At 40.4% G+C, this 22891-nt stretch overlaps 1 protein-coding gene across 29 annotated transcripts in view; it reads right to left on the bottom strand.

Moving 5' to 3' along the window:
* PBRM1 (polybromo 1) overlaps window positions 1-22891 on the bottom strand; it is a 104851-nt gene that overhangs the window by 5587 nt on the left and 76373 nt on the right. For 11 of the 29 annotated variants that reach the window (XM_061128387.1, XM_061128380.1, XM_061128381.1 and 8 more), the window contains 7 exons: window positions 21648-21793; window positions 18959-19116; window positions 11598-11781; window positions 10344-10554; window positions 9523-9724; window positions 5990-6154; window positions 2481-2636 (listed from right to left, as the gene is read on the bottom strand). In XM_061128387.1, the coding sequence (XP_060984370.1) occupies window positions 2481-2636; window positions 5990-6154; window positions 9523-9724; window positions 10344-10554; window positions 11598-11781; window positions 18959-19116; window positions 21648-21793 (1222 nt within the window). The remainder of the gene's footprint in view (window positions 1-2480; window positions 2637-5989; window positions 6155-9522; window positions 9725-10343; window positions 10555-11597; window positions 11782-18958; window positions 19117-21647; window positions 21794-22891) is intronic. The other 18 variants (XM_061128402.1, XM_061128403.1, XM_061128405.1 and 15 more) reach the window with 3 other exon arrangements.

Genomic DNA, 22891 nt, shown 5'->3' with positions numbered 1-22891 from the left:
GTTCTGACTAGTCACTGATGTTGGCAGAGAGGGGACACTGCCCTCTGAGAGAGCGGATCATCTGGAAGCAGGGCAGCCCTTGGTTGCTATCACCTCAAATGCAAAATGACAAAGAGAAAGAGAAAGATCCCATGGTCTCACTACATTTAGTCTTTGTATAAACTTCTCCTGGTGACTCCTCAACAAGCAATTTCTGTCTCATACGTCCTGGTTGATAATAATGTGATGTCCTAAATTTAGCATCTGGGGCTATTTTAATCTCAGGATCATCCATTTTCTAGTCTCATGAAAACAGAGAAACAGGCAAGGGACTCAGTTTGCTAAAAACTAACAAACTATTAATACAACCAAAACCCTGGCGAGATATTGTTTAAACTTTAAACAAGTCCAGCTAGCTGCATAGAAGGATGAATAAGAGCTAGCTTTGTATTCTATAGTTTCTCTGGATTAAAAATGGTGTTATTTCGACCAGGCAGAACTGAATTACTATTCTAAGGTTCAGAATTGCTAAATATCAAGAAGTATTACACATCTGTTAAGGAGAAAATAGTAAGTGAAAACAAACTTTCTGTTTACAAAGCAGGGATTTTGATATTCCAAGGACCCAGAAGGGTACCTGGATCGTAAGAGTAGGATCCTAGCGATTATTTGTCAGTGGGTGAAGAGGCTGCAGTGGGTAAGTTGCTGTTCCAGCAACATATTATTAACCCCTGCCCCCCAACCCTGCCAGGACACTCACCCACTTTATATTTCACAACACTGGGGGGCTCCCTGAGCTGTCTGTATCAATCTTTGCAGGGCAGCGCAAACAAATCAGCAACCAACCCCCTATGCTTCCTGGTTACAAATGCCATGCCATGGGGCAGCTGGTGAGACTGTGGGCTGACTCACCAGAGGAGTTCACAAAACTTCCTCTCCTTGAAGCCTGGTCGGACATGTGTGGGTAGACACTAAGAGAGGTTCTTCTTCCCTGCCTCCCTGTCATCAGGTATGTTATGCTTTCTTCAAATGCATTTAGAATCTGGAGAAGGGGGGACAGGGAAACATCTGTCCCCCAATACCCACCAAAAGACCAGTTACCTAGAGGGTACTGGACTTAGGTGTGGTTCCTACCAAATAACACACACACCTGGGGGTCACCTCCAGCCTCGTCTGACTGCTCAGTCAGACACTCTATGCCAAGGGGAGAGGGCACAGAATTAAAGCCATCTCTATCTGCCACAGGGGCACACCCATTTTATGACTGACACTTATAGTCCAGCTTACTCAGTCCACCACTTCCTTAATGAAACACCCACTCCCACAAACGTTTCTTCCTCCAGTTAGGTGTGCATCAAACATTTCTGGGAGTTATGGCCATTTTCTAAGCAACACACACCACAGAGTGTCACTGGAGACGCTAGGCCAAGCACCAGGTTGGCTCACCCTTCGTACTGTGGGGCATACCCTGTGAAGCATGGTTTGGAACTCTTCATAGCTGCGGGATTGGTACAGCCAAGACTGTTATAAGCAAATCTAATGTTTCTATATTCTGTCATCTGGGCCAGGTCTTTAGCTAATATTCTGGATAACAGATCAAATGCTCTTCCAAGTCATCCTAAAGCCACTTTCCCTCCAACTAGATTATGTCTAAGGGTTAGTTTTTTTTTTTTTTTGCATATGATGGGAACTGGTGATTTTTCCTTTCATAATAATCTTTCAATTTGCTAATTAACTATAAAGTAAAACTGTACCTATTTCTGAACTCCATTTATATGTTTCTATATGAGATAACTCCTGGGCTTCTGCTGACAGATGAACCAGTGTCTACAGTTACCAGGGTGGACTATGCTGTTCTTTAAATGCTATGTCATGCTTCTTCGGGGACTCAGACACAGAAAACTAGTTCAGTGCAAGTTCTTTCTCTCCCTCCTTTCTGTTCCTAGAAGGACTGACTGAAGAGTTTCTGAAGAGTCCTACATTAGCAACTCGGTAATCCCCTTAGAGGGGAGGTGTTGTTTGAAAAGCAAAAGATGGAGCAAGGGCTCTATACAAAAGACTCTTTGAGATAAGAACTGAACCAGAGGAAGAAATGGACCCAGGAGCAAAAACTGCTTTTCATGTGTGACTCTGAACTAGCCATTTGGGAAACTTCATTCGATAAAGAGAGCAGACCATGTCTCTCTAGGCTGTGTCTGCTTTCTGAGCATTTGCCGAACTGTCTGGGGGCTTCCAGAGCACGCGCCCTGCCCCGTCATCTCCCGAGCCTAGTTTTGTGTCATGTGCCCCGTGCCGCTGCTAGGCAGCCAGTGCTCAAGGGCACAGGCGCTGAGCCACCTGCTCAACACACAGGACAGGTCCTGCAGCTGACATCCCTGCGGTTCTCAGTGAGGGAAGCCCCGCCCACATGGGCAGCAGGTACCTCCTGGAACAAATGGCTGAGGGAGGAAAAAGAGAATATGAAGATGAGATTAATGAGTGAATGAGGATGAAGTTCTTACCCGGTGGTGGGATGCCCGGGAGGCCGGGCACACCTGGCGGAAGATGGTGGGGTGGAGGCCCCCCAGGGTGAAGTGGCTGCATGCTGCCCATGCTAACAAGGCCATCAACTGGGCCCTGCAAAGGTGGAAGGCCTGGCGGATAGCCACCCATCATGCCTTGAAGGACACAACAAATTTCAGACATGCATCATTAACATGCAACATGAACTAAGTAATAACAACCCCCCCCACATGCACTACTAATGAATAAAGCGCCCTTAGTACTGCATGATATAACAATTAGTGCAATTATTTTGTTGCAATAATGAACAAAATAAAACGTTACAAATATGAAATATATTTCTGGATGAATTAGTACTTAGTATATTATTATTTGTAGTTATTCTCCCTGGGATAAATACACTGCATGTTTTCAGTTAAATAATAAAAGAGGAGTTGTAGTAATAGCCTTCCCAAGGTCATGATTATTGCAAGCTGTTCAAACAGAGTGACCAGTTCTGTCTACTGCGATTCTACTGAACAGTATAAACCCCATCATTCCACTCTGCCCACACTCATATGCCTATCACGGGTACACATGAGGGGAAACTGAAATGGAGGAAATGAGGCGTACAGCCCTGATCACAAAGCATGGTTCTCCAGCATGGGGGGAGGTGGGCAAGAAGTTTTCAAGACTTCTGTGTCCATTCCTCCTCCCTTCTAGCCCCGCCACTGCTGGTAAGAATGGAGCATGCTTGAGCTTGAGCTGGGGAACAGCTAAGAGTCATCACAATGACTGATGCTTCATCTTTAGATTTCCAAACATGATAAAATAAAGATAAAACCTCCCCCCTCTCTCCACCCCACCTCAAGCCAACCTAAGCCCAGGTCACTCAGCAGCTTGTGCGCAGACCTTAGGAGGAACAGCTGGAGAATCAGGCTCTGCTGACATGAGAAAATGCCAATTGTCATCACTGTCTCCAAGCGCACAAATGTCCTCACAGACCTTCAGTTAACAGGGAACATTTTAAAGGAGGTACAGAATTTTTCTGAACAGAGGTTTTCATTCCTTTATTTTCAAAGTGCATCACAACACAAAATACTTTATGCTAGCTAGGGAAGAATTTCAAGAAACAAGTATTTTTGGCAAAAAGAGTGAAAGGAAGAAGAAAATTTCAAAATGTCAAAGACTCACCTATCAAAAGAACTTTAAAGCCACATGACATTTTTTTAATCAAGAAAAAGATTGATTTTTTTTCTGGGATTTGAAATGATCACAATGAACAAAACACAAGGCTCCCCCCAAAATGCAATCATCTTTGGTCACAGCTTCTTGCACAAAGGGAGTGTTGAGGAATTGGTGCCAAACCTCATTTTTATATAATTCTCTTTGTATTATAGAGGGGTTCTAGATACAGCGGAAAACTGCAGATTCTAAGAATTTTACTTTTTGACTTTCCCTGAAGAATTGTTTGAGAGGTATTTATTTTTAGTCCTTTGAAGCTATAAAATTACTGAAAACTCTTGAGATTGAGCTTGCCTCACTGGTCATATCTAAGCTAAGAAACCTACAATTACACAAATGATTAAAATAAGTTTTAAATAATAAAACCTCTGAACATAAACTAGGACTATGAATTTCCTTTTTCTTAAAGTAGAGTTCAGAGAGTAAAGAACAGACACCATAATCTTAATTATGAGAAGATCCAACACTATCAAACTGTCTTTTAACCATTACCACCAGATAGTTTTTAGGGATAAGTAGGTGGGAATTTAAGAATGTTAGGAGGCTTTGCTTTCAATTACAAAAGCCCATCTGAACGCAGCCTACACAGGCTGTGGTTGAAGAAATTATTAAGAACCGAAAGACATGACACTTGTCTTCATTAAACTGTACTTTGGCATTTATTATCCCAGTCACATGTGTTCAAATGAGCTTCAATGCTTGTAAGCAAAGCTGGTCTCAGACAGCAACAAGGCTAAGAATCAGGCACTATGCAACCTGTAAACCCATGAAAAAAATCACCCTCTTAGCTACAAAATTCCTTCTGTGGACCAAAGACTGGTTCCTGTAGAGAATGCTTGCCCTGCACTCCCATGGCCCAGAGGTCTGGGCACCATATACTTAATAATGGAGCAGGGGCTTTCTGGAAGGGGGCCTGCCCTCCTCACCCATCAGAGTTCTATGAAGTCATTCCCCAACAGGGAGCTAAAATGCTGCAGCTGCTGTTTTTTTAATGTTTTTAGCTGTTTGAATTCATTTTGTTAATGTGTCCCTGGGCTTTTTAGTCAAGGGCACAGTGCTAGAATATCACACATCAAATAGAACAAAAGAGAATGTCAATGAGGGAATTCTAACTTTCAAAGTCCCCATGTTCAAGGTCTGATTTCTAAAAACCTCTGGAACCCCATTAACCAAAATGGGCCATGGAATAGAGCAGGCGATTATGAGATTTGTTAGATCAACATCAGTTACACTGAGAGTACTGAAAGCCATGATTCAGATGTGCTTTGGCGAGTGCAACTGCTGAGCTCAGCGACAGTGCATCTGAGAACTTGCCATCACAAAAGGCAGGAGCAACAGTGGGAAAGTTACCCTACGCTACTCTGCCTTAAAAAGCAAAAAAAAGCGAAAACAAAAACAGCATCCGAATGAGCTTGTCTTGAACAACACTATCTTGGACTCCCTGCAAAGAGGTCAGACTGCTCGCTTAAGAAGAAACACAGCTTGGATGAACCTCACCAGGCTTAGAGAGATCAAACAAGAGGGACCTGAGAGGTGGTTTGCAGGCTTCTCACTGGAGACATGTCAGACAAGAATATTCAAGAATGGCCAATTTTGCCATGGCTACCAGAACCAGAGACAACACACACAAGCAAACCACATTCATCATTTTCTTTTCTTTTTGGAAAAATATGTGACTGGGATACTAACAGAAAATGCAGTTTAATGTAATTAAATAGAAAAGCATTACAGAGTGGGCACAATGAATTGAATAAGGACTTTGTATTCTACTTAGCAGTCATGCACATTGGTGACCAAGAAAGGATTTACAATTCATTGTCAAAAATCCTTTTAAATGGTCAGTCTTCTAAAGGATGGCTGCAGCAGAACAAGGCAAACTGAATACTGGGATGAGACGGGAAAATCATCATCTCCTAAAGACTACTTTTGTGTTTCCTCTTGGGAGTCCCTCCAGAACAGAATCCGGGGTCTGTTTATATTGTCTGCTGTAGAACTCTATCCAGAGCAGTCTGGGGTGCAGAATATCGCCAGACCATGCCCACAGCCAGGGGAGAGCTGCTCTCTACCAATTCCCAGGGTTGGGCCCAGGGCCCATTTCTGGGGCAGAGGGGAGGCATTGCCCATAAGGGAAAGGCGATATAAGGACAACGTGGATGATTCAGACTCTGAATCTGCCGTGAGAAGAGCCTAGAGACTGTGGCCTACTCCTCGTTGGAGAAAAAAAAAAAAAAATGAAGGAATTTCTTAAAGTGGAAAAAAAAATGGTCTTAGCTCCTGTTTTTACCTGCAACAGGTGTCAACTGCTGATTGAGCATCCCCATTGGTGTTGGTGGTGGCACCACCCCCATGAGAGCCCCCACAGGGGTGCCTGCTCGGGGAGAAGCACTCGGCTGCTGTTGCTGTGCTGCTCGCTCTCTCTCCTGCTGCTCAGCAACTTTAGCTGCCCGCTCTGCAAAGGCATTTCAGATTTTCAATTCTGTTTTTAACCCAGGAATTCAAAATACCATCCATTGCATTCAACAGGACTAGTTAAAAAAAAAAACAAAAAAAAAAACACAGGCAACAGTTCTGTCTCAATGGAAGGAACAGTAGATGACTAGTCTCAACACAGGAGGAGTCGGGCCGATTTCACTCGGTAACCTAGCGTCCAGCTTTCCTATCCCATCTTGAGAACTGGTCTGCAAAGATTTCAAGAATGTTAAGACTGCAACACACATTCAGAAAGCACAGATTTTATTTAAAAACGTCACCAGCATAACCAACGTGGTTAATCTCACAAGGCACCCTGAAGACGAGAAGCGCTACCATTATTCTAGTATTAATAGCATTACAAATTTTTTAAAAATTTCAACATGAAGCAATTCCATGGCCCATTATAATGTTTGGCACAATTGTTACTTACTATATTTTCCTGATATGTTGCACCCAATTTTACTAAGATTTGAGGACTCTTGTCATTAGTGTCATGGGGTTTAGCAGCTGAAGAAAATTAACTCTGTAAGGGAAAAGTAGCTTACTGCCTCCTCCACAAGGTTTTAGGAAAATAAACACTAATCTGTACATTCTAATGAAGTGAAGAGGTCATGTTTAATAAACCCCAAAGGAAAAAAATGCATGATACTCCAGGCTATAGTCATCAGAAGCAGGAAATTATATGTATACACATATGAAGCAATGGACAATGTACGGACAGAACCAGGTTTCCTGAAGCTGAGTTCAACACTGACCATAAGTCATCCTAAATCAGCAGAAGTTTCAGAATTCATACTTATTTCATCCAAAATGTGAGAGGAGCATTAGCTTGTGTGCCAGTTCTGGGCTGTGGAACATCCTTGCTATACCCCTCACTCCTCGGAGCTACTCTTTCTGCATTTCCATGGCCAGCAGCCCCAACAATCACAATTCCCAGTCTTTTCGGGAGCTGGCAAGGCTGGACACTGACTGTCGAACTCTAGAGATGTGCATTACCAAAGCTCCCACAATAAATGTTGACTTTGCTTCACTGTTCATAAATAGGAAATCCTTTCCACTCTTCACATGGACAAATTGAGACTGGCAGACAGATGGACTTGTCCAAGAATACAGGCAGAACCAGCAGTAGCCCTGATTTCCTGGCATCAAACTCCAACTGCCACATGTTAACCCTCCAACATGGACTTCAAAAGGCTACTGCTGGCTGATATGAGGAGGGGGCAGATAGCTCACGGTCACATGGCTTTAAAGAGCATCGAGAAGCAACAGTTCCAGTCCTCCTTTGTGTAAGAACGTGAAAGTCAAGCAAGTCAAAGCTTCCTTGGCTGCGACAGTTACCTGCAGAGACCTGTCATCACTCACTACACTGTCCCAGTTTACAGATCCTCTGTACAGTGAGCGTGAGGGACAAAGGCCATTTTAACAACCCATTTCTTTGAACTAGCATTAAAAAAAAAGAAAAAAAAAAGAAACACTGATGACCTAGACCCCCACATTAAGTTCTCATATTTTCATTACACAAATGACACAGTAAAATGGGAGAGCAAAAAAATGAAGTTGAAAAAAGAAAAGTTCAGGTCTAAGGATGGAATATTGGACCTGTTGGTTTTTTCTGAGAGGAGCCCAGTTAGGCTGTCTTAGAAAAGAGAATTATTAGATGAAGTCAGCCAAACCAAACTTTGGGTTTTGAACTGAGTGGGTCAGAACACCACAAGCTCAGACTTGGTGTCTTTGAGTCACATAACTCCTCTCGCTAAGTTCTCACCGAATTTCAGACTCCCCTTAGAATCTGGGAAAATTTCCCAGTTGTCACTCTTTCTTCTCTTCAGTTTGGCTCCAGCATTTTTACTTTCACCTTATCTCCAGACACATTTCTCTGTTCACACTCTTGTTCACACAATTTCTTGTTTACACTCTTAAGTAACCAGCCGTGCAATAATGGCTTCATTTTGTCCTGGACCAGGCTTTATAGCCATGTGAGCTTCATTTCAAACACTCCTCCAACTGAGAGATATATCTGGGTCTTAACGTCCACTAATGCTTAGAAATAACAATGCTCTCCAAGGTTGTAGGTTCTTATAGAACTGAGTATGATTTCTCAAAGAATGTTCCATGAAATATTAGTTCCTCAGGATATTAGCAGATAATACACGAATACCTGATCAAGTTTCAGAAAATGCCAGGTGGAAAAAAAATAGGTCTTAACTGCAGGTTTAAAGACTTTACTATGGCAATATGCACACTAAGTTTCCAAGAGAGAAAGTATTTGGAGTGCTTCTCAAACTGCTTTTGCCACAAATGTCTTCTGGCTGAACATCTTGTAGGATTAGCGTTCTACAGATCCTTGGGGGAAGCCTGTCAGATAATTTTAAAAATCAACTATATAAAAAGTGAAAGGAGTAAACTTTTTTTTAAAAAGGAGTTTCTTTGGAAACTCCATTAAGTTTAATAAAGGAGGCAGCCTTGATAATTTATTTATGCTTGTTGGAAAATAATGGGTTTGGACCCCATCAAGAAGGGTAATGGTGATCATTGTGGTCAATTGAGAGAGGGCTTTAAACTGTCAACATGAAGCACTGTATAGAATTCCAAATGAAAAAAATACAGCTCTGAGGGCAACAGTCCTGCCTAACCTAATGTTTACTACTCATTTCCTGATTAAAGTCATGCCTAATATTAAAAAACAAAAAAACAAAAGATCTCTATCAAGTATCTGTCCCTAATGGTTATGAACCGCCAAATCCTTGAATGATAGTTCACAGCCCCAAATAATTTGATTATAGAGTAAAAGGAAAATGAAGGTAGTTGAGCTTTATCAAAGAGAACCCAAGTACCTTAAAAGTAGTTATGAATGCAGCACAGGCCAGGAAAGGCATAGAAAACCAGGCACTTCAGCCAGGCCTCAGCCTGGAGTTTATATGGCTTGTCAAGAGCCATAATAGAAGATCACTGATTTTAAAAGCCCCGTTTCAGATGAATTTTAACTAAAATTGTATCTAACATCCTTGTATGATCATTCCCCAGCTCAACACACGTGTGCTTATAGGATTTAATGAAAGAAAAAAAATCATGCAATTTTTTTAACAGCTAAATATTTGCAAAATTTTGGGGGAAAAAAAAAACACCACCACACTGAGATCAGAGGCCAAGTCAGAGGCAGCACTTGCTCAGCTGGGACAAGGCTGACACTTAAACTGCTGGACGGGAGCCATTTGAGACAGTCCCCAACACAAAGTTCATGTGCAAGTGGTAAGAACCAGAGATTCAACCTGTCTAAGCTCGTGCACTGCTGAAAACACCCCCTCACTTACAAAGCTTAGACAGTTGTGCCTATGCTCTATTTACCTTCATATTCTGCTTTCTTGGCTGTCTCAAGGTTTCTCCATTCTGTCCCCACCAGTCGGCTGAGCTCCCCAAAAGAGTAGTCTGGGTGCTGGGCCTTAATCACAGCTCTCATCTCACTGCTGAACAGGATGTAGCCACTCATGTTGATCTTCCGTTTGGAGCCTTCCTTCTTTGCACTGCCTTTGGCAGATTTGGGCGTAGACTGTAAGACAGAAAGCTCTTATAATGCATCAGAACACTGCATCTCGTCAATTACTAAAGGTTTTTGTAAGCCAAAAACGTCCAATTCAACAGCTACTGTTCTACAGACATCTTCCATTTATAGTTGACCATTTTCTTATTCAAAACACAGCTATTCCTGGCCTCTGGCCATACAAGAAAAATGGAAGTTCCACTGAATTCCATGACTGCAATCTATAATGGTGACCTCACAATCAAGGCTTGAGAAAATTCTAAATGGTAAGAAAATACCTATAGGGATCACCTTAACCAAAAGATGGGGTCCTAAAGAAAGAGACTAAAAAGGTACGAGCAATAAAAGCTAGAGTAAGAGGATGATGCAATTCTCGTTTTTTTTCAATGCAAGACAAGGAGAGCTTCCTAACTAAACCTGCCACTAAAGCCAGCTATCTATGAAACTTTTTTATAAAGATATTACACTTTAAATTATTAGTGGCATCAAGAAAGGAAAAAATAAAATCTGTTCCTTCTTGAAGAATTCTAGATTGAAGCTCCCATAACGGAGGGGCTGGATGTCTCCTTCCTTTTTACTGCAAACCAGAGCTAGGAATAAGACAAGTAACAGGAACCGCCACCTTCACCTGTGGGGGTGTGTAGGGCATGAGATCCAGCTCACTGGCCAGAGGAGTCTGAAGCTGAGGTAGAGAAGGAGGCTCAATGACCTCACTATCCTCTTCTCCCATCTCTTCAATATCATCATCTCCACCTTCTAACTCAGCAAATTTAGCTTCTAGCAACTGGATCTTCTTTTCCAATAAAGGTGAGGGCTCCTTCTGAGGAACAATTGGTTTTCTAGAAGAAGGGACATAAAAATAAATAAATAAAATGAAATCACCTGACATCAATCCAGGATGGATTGGAAAGCAATGCTCTGCCTTAATACCTAGAACCAACTTTCTGTAATCTGCCATGTCCACTCTTAAGTCTGCAAGGGAAATAATTAAAATATACATTTATAAATTCACATCTACTTACAGATGCTTGCGTTTTTTTTTTTTTTAATTATTTATTTGGTTGCATCAGGTCTTAGCTGAGGCATGCGGGATCTTTAGTGCAGTGTGCGAGCTTAGTCACCCTGTGGCATGTGGGAATCTTAGTTTCCTGACCAGCAATCGAACCTGCATCCAGTTCGATTTTTCAGACCAGCACTGAAAAAGTGAAAGTGAAAGTGAAGTCGCTCAGTTGTGTCCAACTCTTTGCGACCCCATGAACTGTGTAGCCCACCCGGCGCCTCCATCCATGGAATTTTTCAGGCAAGAATAATGGAGTGGGTTGCCATTTCCTTCTCCAGGGGATCTTCCTGACCCAGGAATTGAACCCGGGTCTGCCACACTGCGGGCAGACAGTTTACCATCTGAGCCACCAGGGAAGCCTGATGCATTGAAAGGTAGATTCTTAAGCACTGGACCACCAGGGAAGTTCTCAGATGTGTGTTTTTAAGGGATTCTGCTGAATACCCAACAAAAGCACTGGATCCAAAGCTGAGATCTAGTTGCCTATAAATACTAAGAAGAACTTTCGTAGTTTACAGAACTACACAATCTCTTAATAGACAGATTATATACCAGAACCAAAGATTTCTGCCTCCATATCACAATTACTGAAGTCTAAACGAAGAGGACTGTTCCAGCAGTCACCACATCTCAGCAGATTATGAGGATTTTCCTTTAATATTTAATTAAATTAATATCTTCTATTTGAAATGTCTATTGCTCTAGTTTAAGACCTAATAAAAAACAATAAAAACCCACCCTGGACTATGCAATTTTGATATGAGTTTTACTGATATCAAAGGAGCTGAACTGCTCTTTCTTCCTTAGTTTTTTCAACTTTACCTGAAGTAATAAATTTCATCATCTACCACTTTAGCAGAGAGTGAAAACCTCTTCAGTCCCTTAAATTTCTTCATCTGCTTGTCACTCTCATTGTATCGGCTCTCACAAAGCAGAATGTCATTTTCTGGAATTTCAGTTGGCCTACAGGAGAGGAAGTCCTTGAATGACAACACAGCACATTTTCCTGAAAGAGAAAAATTTTGGAGAGAAAGGAGTTACTGTGGTCATAGATAACAATTATTTTAAACTTTTAAATTAATATATTCACATGATTAAAATTAGAATATTGAAAGGGTATAAGCAGATGTAAGGATAGATATGTAGATCAACAGACTAGAATTAAAAGTCTAGAAATAAATCCATATAACTGAGTTTTTACAGGTAACTGATTTTTGACAAGGGTGTCAAGACAATTCAATTGGAGAAAGAACAGACTCTTTAACAGGCAGTGCTGGAACAATTGGATTACCACATGCAAACGAATGGAGCTAGAAGCTTACTATATACCATATACACAAATTAATTCAAAATGGATCAGAGACCTTAATGTAAGAGACACAACTATAAAACTCTTAGAAGAAAAACATAAGTATAAACCTTTGTGACCCTCTATTAGGCAATGGTTTCATAAATGTGACATCAAAATCACAAGCAACTAAAGAAAATAAAGATAAATCAGACTTCATCAAAATGAAAAACTTCTGGGCTTCAAAGGACACAAAGTGAAAAAAGAGCGCATAGAGCAGTGGAAAATATTTGCAAATTATATCTCTAGTGAGAGTCTAATATCCAGAATATATAAGAACTCTGACAAATCAGCAATAACAAAATAAATAACTCAAGAAACAGGCAAATGATCTGAACAGACATTTCTCCAAAGAAGATATACAAATACCCAATAAGCTCATGAATAGATGCTCACATCATTAATCATTTAGAAAATACAAATAAAAATTGAAATACCACTTCACATTCATTACGATGGCTATTATGAAGGGAAAAAAGCCAAATGAAACTTCCGGAAAATACCAAGTGCTGGTAAGGATGTGGAGAAGCTGGAACCACCATATGTCACGCTGCTAATGTGAAGTGGTGCAGCTGGATGTGGAAGCTGGACTGTAAAGAAAGCTGAGCGCCGAAGAATTGATGCTTTTGAACTGTGGTGTTGGAGAAGACTCCTGAGAGTCCCTTGGACTGCAAGGAGATCCAACCAGTCCATCCTAAAGGAGATCAGTCCTGGGTGTTCATTGGAAGGACTGATGCTAAAGCTGAAACTCCAATACTCTGGCCACCTGATGCGAAGAGCTGACTCACTTAAAAAGACCCTGATGCTAGGAAAGACTGAAGGTGGGAGGAGAAAGGGACAACAGAGGATGAGATGGTTGGATAGCATCACCAACTCAATGGACATGGGTCTGCGTGGACTCCAAGAGTTGGTGATGGACAGGGAGGCCTGGCATGCTGCAGTACATGGGGTCACAAAGAGTCAGACACGACTCAGGAACTGAACTGAACTGAACTGAAAGTGTATCCAGAAATTCTACGTCTAGGTAAATATACAAAAGAATTGAAAGCAGTGACTCGGATACACATATACCAATGTTCACAATAGCATCACTCACAATTGGCCAAAATATAGAAATTACCCAAATGTCCATCAACAGATGAATGAATAAACAAAATGTTACACATACATACAGTGAAATACTATTCAGCCTCAAAAAGGAATAAAATTTAGATACATGCTACACCATGGATGAATTTTGAGAATTTTTTATTTATGCTAAGTAAAATAAGTCAGACTCAGGAAAAATTTTGCATGATTCCACTTACATAAGGTACCCAGAAGAGGCAAAATTCATAAAGACAGTAAAATAGTGCTTATCAAGGGCTGGAAGAGATGGAAATTAGTAGTTACTGCTTAATGGGTACAGAGTTTCTATTTGGGATGATGAAAAGTTCTAGAAATGGATAGTACTGATGGTTGTACAATACTGTCAGTGGGTGTGCTGCAGCCCACAGGGTCACAAAGAGTCAGACATGACTGAGCAACTAAACAACAACAATTTATTTGGCTGCATCGGGTCTTAGTTGTGGGATTTACAAATGGTTAGTTGTGGGACTTAAAATGGTTAGCATATCACTCATATTGTTTTACACCTAAATTTTGGTGCAAAATAATACATTTTAAGGATCACTGCTGGTATTAATATATTTATTCAACTAGTTCCCTACTGGTGGATGTTCAGTTTCTTTTCCGAATTTTTGCTCTCTCACTGAAGCAAGACTAAGTTGACATACTTTAAGACATACATCAATTTGCACATGAATGAGTACATCTGAGGAATAAACGTCTAGAAGTACAAAAGCTGGATCAAAGGGTACATATACTTTGATTTTTATAGGTTATTATCAAATTTACCTTTCACAGAGGTGATGGTAATTCATAAACCCACCACAAAGTGGGCAAATGCCACTTCCCTATATTCTTGTCAACTAGTAAACATATGAATCTTTGACAATTTGTTAATTTCTTTTTAAGAAAGTAGCATCTGGGTAATTTTAACTTACATTTCTCTACTGGCTTTGGTTGTGCATATTTTAAGAACCACTGATAAACTTCTCTCTGCTCTCTATTAATCTTTGCCTGTTTTCCTACTGGATGTTGATCTTTTTTCCTAATTATTTAATAGGAGTTCTTCATATATGACTTCCCTGGTGGTTCAGACGGTAAAGCGTCTGCCTACAATCAAGATTGCCGGGAGAAATATCAATAACCTCAGATATGCAGATGACACCACCCTTATGGCAGAAAGTGAAGAGGAACTAAAAAGCCTCTTGATGAAAGTGAAAGAGGAGAGTGAAAAAGTTGGCTTAAAGCTCAACATTCAGAAAACTAAGATCATGGCATCTGGTCCCATCACTTCATGGGAAATAGATGGGAAAACAGTGGAAACAGTGTCAGACTTTATTTTTTTTGGGCTCCAAAATCATTGCGGATGGTGACTGCAGCCATGAAATTAAAAGACCCTTACTCCTTGGAAGGAAAGTTATGACCAACCTAGATAGCATATTAAAAAGCAGAGACACTACTTTGCCAACAAAGGTTCGTCTGTCAAGGCTGTGGTTTTTCCAGTGGTCATGTATGGATGTGAGAGTTGGATGGTGAAGAAAGCTGAGCGCCAAAATACTGATGCTTCTGAACTGTGGTGTTGGAGAAGACTCCTGAGAGTCCCTTGGACTGCAAGGAGATCCAACCAGTCCATCCTAAAGGAGATCAGTCCTGGGTGTTGATTGGAAGGACTGACGCTGAAGCTGAAACTCCAATACTTTGGCCACCTCATGCGAAGAGTTGACTCACTGGAAAAGACCCTGATGCTGGGAGGGATTGGGGGCAGGAGGAGAAAGGGACGACAGAGGATGAGATGGCTGGATGGCATCACCGACTCGATAGATATGAGTTTTAGTAAACTCCGGGAGTTGGTGATGGACAGGGAGGCCTGGCGTGTTGCAGTTCATGGGGTCACAAAGAGTCGGACACGACGGAGTGACTGAACTGAACTGAGCAATGCGGGAGACCCAGGTTCAATTCCTGGGTCGGGAAAATCTCCTGGAGAAGGAAATGGCAACCCACTCCAGTATTTTTGCCTGGAAAATCCCATGGACGGTGGAACCTGGTAGGCTACAGTCCATGGGGTCACAAAGAGTCGGACACGACTGAGCAACTTCAGTTTCACTTCATATACGAATGAAATTTGATCTTTTTCAATGATTTACACTGCAAGTACTTTCCCAAAGTTGTCACCTGTCTCTGCTTCTGCCAAACATTTTAAACTTTTATATAGTTGAATTTATCAATCTTTCTTATTTGGTTTCTGGGTTTTACATTAAAGATTATAAAAATTTGTTCCCCATCACTTTCCTTTGGTATCTTTACTACTTCTTTGTTCATTTAAGCCTATATTTTATCTGGGAATTTATTTTGAAGCTGATGTGAGAGCTAGATACAATTTTACTTTTTCCAAACTGCTACCTAACTTCCAAGTAGCAGGGAAGCAGCTATGGTGCTTTTGTTGAAAACATAGCTGCCACGAGCTGGGGCTGGCAAAGGATATCAGTTGGGGCAAACAGTAGACATGTTGAAAAGCTTGGGAGAAAGAACTGGGAAGTGAGATGTTTTGAGGAATAAGAGTTTTGAGAAGCTTCCACATATTCCTGGAAATCTAGAAAGCCATGCACATGCTATGGGCAAGGTGCATGTTCAGCAAAGACCTCAGAAGGCCCCAGGTTCTCACCTTCAGACTGTCAAGGCCTGCACAAGCAGGCAGTAAATACAAAGGCAGAGTTGTGAACTTTTTGGGCTGAGTGCTGAATGTGTGCTCCAGCAAAGATGCACTAGGCAGTTGCAAAGGCTGGGAATTTGGGGTGGGTTTTGTTTTTTTTTGGATCCAAGCACTTAAGAAATTCTCTGTTAAATCACTAGCTGACCACTAAGCTGGTAGAACAGAGACTTAAGTGACAGCACACAACAAGAATACAGTCTTTAAAGTAGCTTTGAAAAGTCACTAAACAAGCAATAACAACTCACAATAAGCAGTGACAACAAAACTTAATGAGATGGGTAGAATCTGATTTCCAGAGTTATATTATATTGATAATATTTAAAATATCTAACTTTCAACAAAAACTATGAGGCATGCATGAGACAAGTAAGTAGGGCCCATTCACAGGGAACAGAAACTGTCCCTGAGGAAGTTTAGACACTGAACTTACTACACAAATAATTTAAATTAAAAAAAAAAAAAGAATTTAAATCAACTGTCTTAAATACACCTGAAGAGCTAAAGGAAATGATGGACAAGGAACTAAAAGAAACCAGAATGATGTCTCACCAAATAGAGAATCAATAAAGAGACAGAAGTTGTAAGCATGAAATAGAAATTCTGAAGCTGAAAAGTACAATAACTAAAATGAAAAATTTATCAGAAGGGTTCAACAAACACAGAAGAATCAATGAACTTGAAGACAGGAAAATTAAAATGAAAAGTCTGAGAAAGAAAGAAAAAAAGAATACAGAAACATGAAGAGCATCTCAGAGATCCAAGGCACACCATTAAGCATGACCCACATAGGCATAACAGGAGTCCTGGATGGTGAAGAAAAAGAAAAGGGCAGGAAAAAATATCTGAAGACACAGTGGCCAAAAATTTCCCAAATGTGATGAAAGACATGAAAGAAAAAACTGCCAGTGGAGAATTCTATATCCATCAAAAATATCCTTCAAAAATGGAAGACTTAAGACATTTCCAGATAGACAAAAGGTAAGAAAAGATTGTTGCGAGCAGACCTGTCCGACAAGAAATGCTAAAGGGAGTCCTGTAGGCGGAAATGAAAAGGCATTAGATAATAACTTGTAGCCATATAAAGAAATAAAAAACATCAGTAAAGGTAACTACATAGGTAAATATAAAAGGCAATATCTTTTTGGTTTGCAAATTCTCTCTTTTTCAACCTATATGAGTTTAAAGACAAATGCATAAAGCAATAATTATAAATCTATGATAACGGGGCACACAAAGTATAAAGAGTTAATTTCTGACAATAACACAAATGAGAGGGATGGAGCTATAGAGGAACAGAGTTTTTTGTATAGTGTACAAAATCAGATTTTCATTTAGTTTAAGATGTAATCCCCAGGGTCATCACTAGGAAAATAACCAAAAAACAATCAATGATATAGTTGTCCTAACCAAAGAAGACCTCAGTCTCCCCTTTAGGTTCCCTTTGTCTCCTCACTAGAAGTCAAGCTCCAGAGCACAAGTTAAAAGGAAGACCTTCTCTGATGCAGAAACTCAAGAAGGATTTAATAACTTCACTAGCTTTTGTTGTCTCTCCCCAGAGTGGAAGAGAAAATATGATGAATTATTGGCCATTCAGACATGATTACCATATTCAATTCTGAAAAAAATTAAAAGCACCAAAGAACAATATAGATAAACATTAAAGCAACCAAACAAAGTCTAAGGGTAAAATACTTTTTAGGGACTTCCCTAGTGGTCCAGTGGTTAGGACTCTGTGCTTCCACTGCAGGGGACCCAGATTCAATCCTTGGTCAGTGAACACATGCTGCAACTAAATATCCCATATGCCACAACAAAGACAGCAGATCCTGCACACCAAAACTAAGACCCAAAGCAGCCAAATATATAAATAAAATATTTTTTTAATTTGCAAATTTCCTTTTGATCATAAGCATGGTGGCTTCTTCAACTTTACAACCATAGGTAATAACTTTTCAACTTTACAACCAATAGGTAATATAAAGATGTGACTAGTAACCTTTGGGAAAACCACTCAAAAAGATGTAGACAGCAGCTAGTGTAAAAAGTTATCAAGTTAATCTGGGGCCAGAAGAAACCCAAGACCTGAAAACGGTGACAGTATATGAGTCATGTAACTATATCTCAGAAGCAGAATGGCACTTTGCACACTCAGGAGGATGACTCAACAGAAGCCAAAGCAAGAGACCTTCATGTTTCTGGATTGGAACAGTAACACTGCTAGGGTTAATCCAACAGAGACATTATGTCTTTTAATTGCTCTCCTTGCTTCCTACCTTATTCTTACAACACTTCCCCGTACTGCAGCCACAGTGACTCCTCTAACACACATGTTGGCTCACATGCCTCTTTGTCCAGACTCCTCATAAGACCTCTTATCTGTTAAAGCTCAATCCCTGCATATGACCCACCATGACTGAGAGCCCAGTCACCTGAGAGGGCTCATTCCCTACCAGGCCCCCTGCATGGCTGCAGTCACTCTAACCAAAGAAGACCTCAGTCTCCCCTTTAGGCTCCCTTTGTCTCCTTACTAGAAGTAAGGAGCTTTCTTACTGTGACTCAAACACACTCAGCTTTCTTACTGTGATTCAAACACACCCAGATACTCTGCCTCAAGGTCTTTGCAGCTGATGTTTGCAGCACCTAAAAGGAGTAAAATCTCAGCAGCTAGTTGAATGGTTTTCTTCCTCACTTCCTTCAGGGGTCTACTGTCATGTCACCTAACAGAGAGGATTTTGCTGACCACGTGACCTAAACCAGACCCTCCGGCAATGTTACTCTCTATCGTCGTACTCTGCTTTATTCTCATTAATTGCCCTAATTACTACCTGATGTTCTATTTAATTAATTTTAATTTACTGACTCCCCAGCCTCTGCTCCACACAGTTAGGTCTCTGAGAAGGCTGAGATTTTGATTTTTTTATTGCTATATACCTAGCACCTAGAATAGTGCCCAGAACAGAAGTAGTATTCAATTAACTGTGGAATAAGTGTGATTAAATGAAAAGTATAAATACATACCTAAAATACATGTCATGGGGCAGGTTTCTTCCAGATTACTCAAAAACACTTCTTTCTTGTAGAACATTTTTGTCGGCTCATGTTCCGTCTCTTCTGGGTGAATGAAGATGGGGCCGTAAAAATATGCAGCTCCATCTCGGACCCATACCTTTTCAATTCTTGGGAGAAAAAAATGAAGAAATTCCATTAAATTAGAATTCTGATGGCTTTCATTCCTGAAGTCTTAATCTAACAAACATTCTGCTAACCAAAAACTTAATGGTATGCTATATTTAGAGAAGTTTCACTGACTGTTTTGATAATAAGACAATTTTCTTGATTCTTTTTTCCCCCTTTAAACATATAAGAAGATATTTGGGGAAAAAAAGAAGTGAACATCTGTCTACTCATTTCAGGAGGGAAATTTTTTTTTTAAAACATAATACCAAGGAATACAACTTAATAGTTTAAGCTTACTCCCAGGTTTTCTTCCTGGACTTCTGAGCTGAATAAACACACAGATCATCAATATTTGGGGTCAGATCACATCAGTGGCAGACATTCCTTTTAAGGCCATGGTTCATGACCTTCTTGTAGGTCAAGATCTAATACCTCTTTACCTCATGAGAATCTAATGAAAGCCACTGACCATCTCCCTAGAAAAAAATGAAAACATCTGGCTGCTCTGTGCAGGACACTGCATTATTTCTCAGAACCACACCATAAGGTTGATATTATTACTGTTCCCAAAGTCTCAAGGTTCCAGACATGAAGCAGCATGTTCATCTCAGTTAATACACACTTTCAGTTCTTCAGATCAAAATGCAGGGGTCACCCTTGACTCCTCTCTCTCTCCTGGACACTTTGCTGCTATTGTTGCGGTTTAGTTGCTCAGTTGTGTCCAACTCTTTGCGACCATATGGACTGTAGCCCACCAGGCTCCTCTGTTCATGGGATTTCCCAGGCAGAAACACAGGTGTGAGTTGCCATTTCCTTCTCCAGAGGATCATCTCAACCCAGCAATCAAACCCACGTCTCCTGCATTGGCAGGCAGATTCTTTTATCATTGAGCCACCAGGGACTATATTCTCTTAACTCAACCTTTCAAAACTGGATCTCATTCGTAGAACTGGATGTGACTACTGGCCTGAGACACCATCATTCTTGCCTGGATTACTGCAACAGCCTCCTAGCAGGTTTTGCCCTTCTACCTTTGACTCTTTACTGTCTATTCTTAATAATCAGTAGACAGAGCCCTTCTGCTAAGACCTAAGTCAGATGTCACTTCTGGGGACTTCCCTGGTGGTTCAGTATTTAAAACGCTGCACTTCCACTGCAGGGGACACAGGTTTGACCCTTGGTCAGGGAACTAAGATCGTACATGCCATGGTGTGTGGAGGGAAAAAACAAATGCCATTTTTGCACTTAAAATAATCCATGGTATTTCATTTAATTCAGTAAAGGTCCAAGTCCCTTCAGTAGTTTCTGAGCCTCACACAATTTGCACTATATCCCCTGGCTCATGTACTTCCTACCTAACTCAAGTACTGCCCACTCCCTTTGTCATAAGCTCTGATCTGAACAGTCCAGGCATGCTTCTCTCTCCAGTCTTTGAACTGGATATTCTCTGTCCCTGGAAAGCTTTCTCCCTGGATATTCACATTACTCACTTCCTTGGTTCCTTCAAGTGTTGGCTCAACTGTGAACTCTTAGTGAGGCTTTACACACCAGCCTATGTAAAGTTTTGAACACCCTACTCTGACCATGGCTCTCCCAATTTCCCATATCCAGCTCTATTTCTTTCCATAGCATACATCATAATTTAACGTACTATACACTTTACTTACTCATGTTTACAGTTTGTCTTCCTACTAGAAAAAAGATCCAGAAGACTAAGGATAGTTGTCTCTTTTATTCACTAATGTATCTACAGAACCTAGCAAATAGTACATATATAATAAACAATTACTAAATGACGAACAAATACAATGAGGAAACTGAAGCCCAGAGAGGTAAATAATTTGCCTAAGAACATTAAACCGACAGGGCTGGGACTTACATCAAAATCTCTTGGAATCAATTTCTTAACTACTATCCTCTACTGCCCAGCCCTGTTCCCTAAACTTTTTTACTGCTATTCTATGCCATCCAATCATACTTTCACCCATTTACTTGTTTACCAAATATCTGAGCCTCATGCACTATGTTTGGAGCAAGGGATATAAAGGTATATATCACTTTTTTGCTCAAAAAGAGAGGGTCTCTAACTCTCAGGGTATTTGTAGTCTCATATGGAAGCCTGATAATATAACTGATATGTGTTCTGAGGAGGAGGAAATACACAGAGCTCTGAGGATGTGTAATAGGGGGACCTAATCCAGTCTAGAGGAGATAGGAAAGGCTTCCTTAAGTAAGTGCCATTTCAAATTTAGGCTAAAAAGAGTTTACCATATGAAGTTGGCAGGGAGATTTCTGGGTTGAAGAGTTCAGTAAATGGAAGGAGGAGAAAAAGAAACAGAAAAAAAACAAACACAACAGGATTCATGAGAGGAAGTGTGGCTAGAGGCATGAGCAGGGGGTGTGGTGTGAAAGGAAGTAGGTGATGTTCCCAAGGGAGGGACTTTGGTTTTCATCCTAAACAGTAATGAATTCCTACTGGCACCAAATCTCTCAAACCAAACCTTGTCCTCTCTTAACTCAAAATGCTCACCTGCCGACACGAGGACGCACTAGCCCGTGGGACTTGATGAAGACACAGTCGCCAACCTTCAGCCACATGTCATTATACCGGAGCTGCTCAAAGTAGTGGCAACCTGGTTCACCATTCGACATTTCCACAGGGACATCTTCTTTCTCCTGTGATAAAGGAAACTAGTTAAAGACAGGGATCTGATAATCAAGGAGTTGGAATAGAAAGTATGAAGGCAAAGCAGACTTTCCTTCATTTTAACTTAAAAAATAACCATTAAGTAGAAACTAATAAACAGGAAACCAAAAGTTTAGGTTACTGAAATTAAACTAAATCTTATCAAATACAGTATCTATTTTAAATTTCTAGTTAACTTTCATAAAATGTTACTCAAAGATTCTTTTACTACTCTCTCCTTCCTTTTCACATTCTTGGAGACTTTAGCCAAAAAAAAGAAGAACAAAAACCCAAAAAAACCCAACAACAACAAACAATGAAGACTTAATTTCAGAAACAGCCTCATTCAACTGCTATAAAGGAGCAAATACTATACAAACTTCCTCTTCACCATAGTTACTAAGCTCTTAATTTCTGCATATTAACAACTGATATAAAAATTTTATCATTTTGGTTTATTCTAACATGAGAAGGAACAGTAGAGCCTCTGTGACAGAAACACATATACTCTGCCTTTGAATCATTTATAGGGTCTGTCACCTACTGACTGCTGACACTGGGTAAACTACTTGACCTCTCATGCCTTGGGTTCATCATCTGTAAAACGAAGATAGTGTGCAAATCAGACGGGGTCGTTAGGAAGCTTAAATGACACGATCCATGTTAAGTACACAGAATAACGCCTGGCTCATAAAACCACTTAACGTTCACTATTGTTCTTACAGTCTTAGCAAAAAAAAAAAAAAAGAAAAGATACTTCTGATTAATGAAACTAAGAAGCATAATTTACTGAGAAACTAGCTGATAATGAGCATAGCACTAGGTGTTTTAAATACAAAAGCTCTAAAACATGTAAGAATTGAGGAAACTGCAAAACCCCCAAATTTTCTACTGCATTTTCCTGAGAATACCGGAAACTTAAAACTTAAGGAAAAAAAACTCTGCTGGAATGCCCAGATAATTTAATGCTTTGATCTTTGATTTCAAATGTGATACTGAAATGGACTTCTTGGAAAATTCTTAAGAATGAGAGAGGTATCACACATATGCTAGATTGAGGGGCACTAGAAGGAATGGAAGCTGTGATA

The sequence above is a fragment of the Dama dama genome, chromosome 24 (genome assembly GCF_033118175.1).
Source record: "Dama dama isolate Ldn47 chromosome 24, ASM3311817v1, whole genome shotgun sequence".
In the NCBI taxonomy this organism is placed as follows: domain Eukaryota; kingdom Metazoa; phylum Chordata; class Mammalia; order Artiodactyla; family Cervidae; genus Dama; species Dama dama.
Note: the sequence above shows the minus strand (reverse complement) of the source record. Positions and strands in the feature narration are given on the sequence as shown.